The sequence below is a fragment of the Rhincodon typus genome, chromosome 9 (assembly GCF_021869965.1).
Source record: "Rhincodon typus isolate 14 chromosome 9, sRhiTyp1.1, whole genome shotgun sequence".
Lineage (NCBI taxonomy): Eukaryota > Metazoa > Chordata > Chondrichthyes > Orectolobiformes > Rhincodontidae > Rhincodon > Rhincodon typus.
In genome coordinates, this window is record NC_063340.1 from 91,926,591 (window position 1) to 91,927,304 (window position 714).

At 56.0% G+C, this 714-nt stretch overlaps 1 protein-coding gene across 1 annotated transcript in view; it reads left to right on the top strand.

The window, feature by feature from the left end:
• The first annotated feature begins 476 nt into the window (after nucleotides 1–476).
• Nucleotides 477–714, top strand: part of tram2 (translocation associated membrane protein 2) — a 29,124-nt gene continuing 28,886 nt past the window's right edge. The window contains exon 1 of the mRNA XM_048601316.1: nucleotides 477–626. Coding sequence (XP_048457273.1) covers nucleotides 504–626 — 123 coding nt within the window. The 5' untranslated portion in view covers nucleotides 477–503. The remainder of the gene's footprint in view (nucleotides 627–714) is intronic.

Genomic DNA, 714 nt, shown 5'->3' on the forward strand with positions numbered 1-714 from the left:
GTAGCTGGAAGGGAGGGTCAGTAGGTGTAGGGAGGGGGTGGGGCTGGAAAAGTTATTTGAAATTGGAGAACTCAGTGTTGAGTCCTCAGGGCTGTCGGGTACCCAGGTGGAAGATAAGGTGTTGTTTCTCAAATTTGCGTTCTGTACTGCTGCGACACTGGAGGAGGCTGAGGACGGACATGTCGGAGGGGGAGTGGGGATGGAGTTGAAATGTGTGGTGACCGGGAGGATAGGATGGCCGTTCCAGGCCAGGCGAAGATGTGGGAGAAATGGTCACCTAGTTTACATTTGGACTCACCGATGTAGAGGAGAGAGTGGACAGGGTGGGTTTGTTTAGAGAGAGAAGGATTATTGTTTGGGTAGGTTCGCTCTGAGTTCTGTTCCGTCAGGGTGTGGATTTACTGGAGGTGGGCCCCACATTTTGGGGCCGGCGGTCAGCACATTGCCGTTTTAAGGGGCTGTAGGCGGCGGGCGCCTGCGCCGCTCGGGCCGGACAGCGGGCGATGGCTGCTTTCAGAAAGCGGAGTAAAAGCTGTCCGTTCCTGAGCCAGGAATTCCTCATCCAGAACCACGCTGACATCGTGTCGTGTCTCGTCGTGCTGGTCCTGATCGGGCTCATGTTCGAGGTCAGCAGGCGGCTCCGGGGGGAGGGGGCTTATTGCGCCAAACTTTCCCAAACTCCTGCAAACTTTCCCAAACTCCTGCAAACTTTCC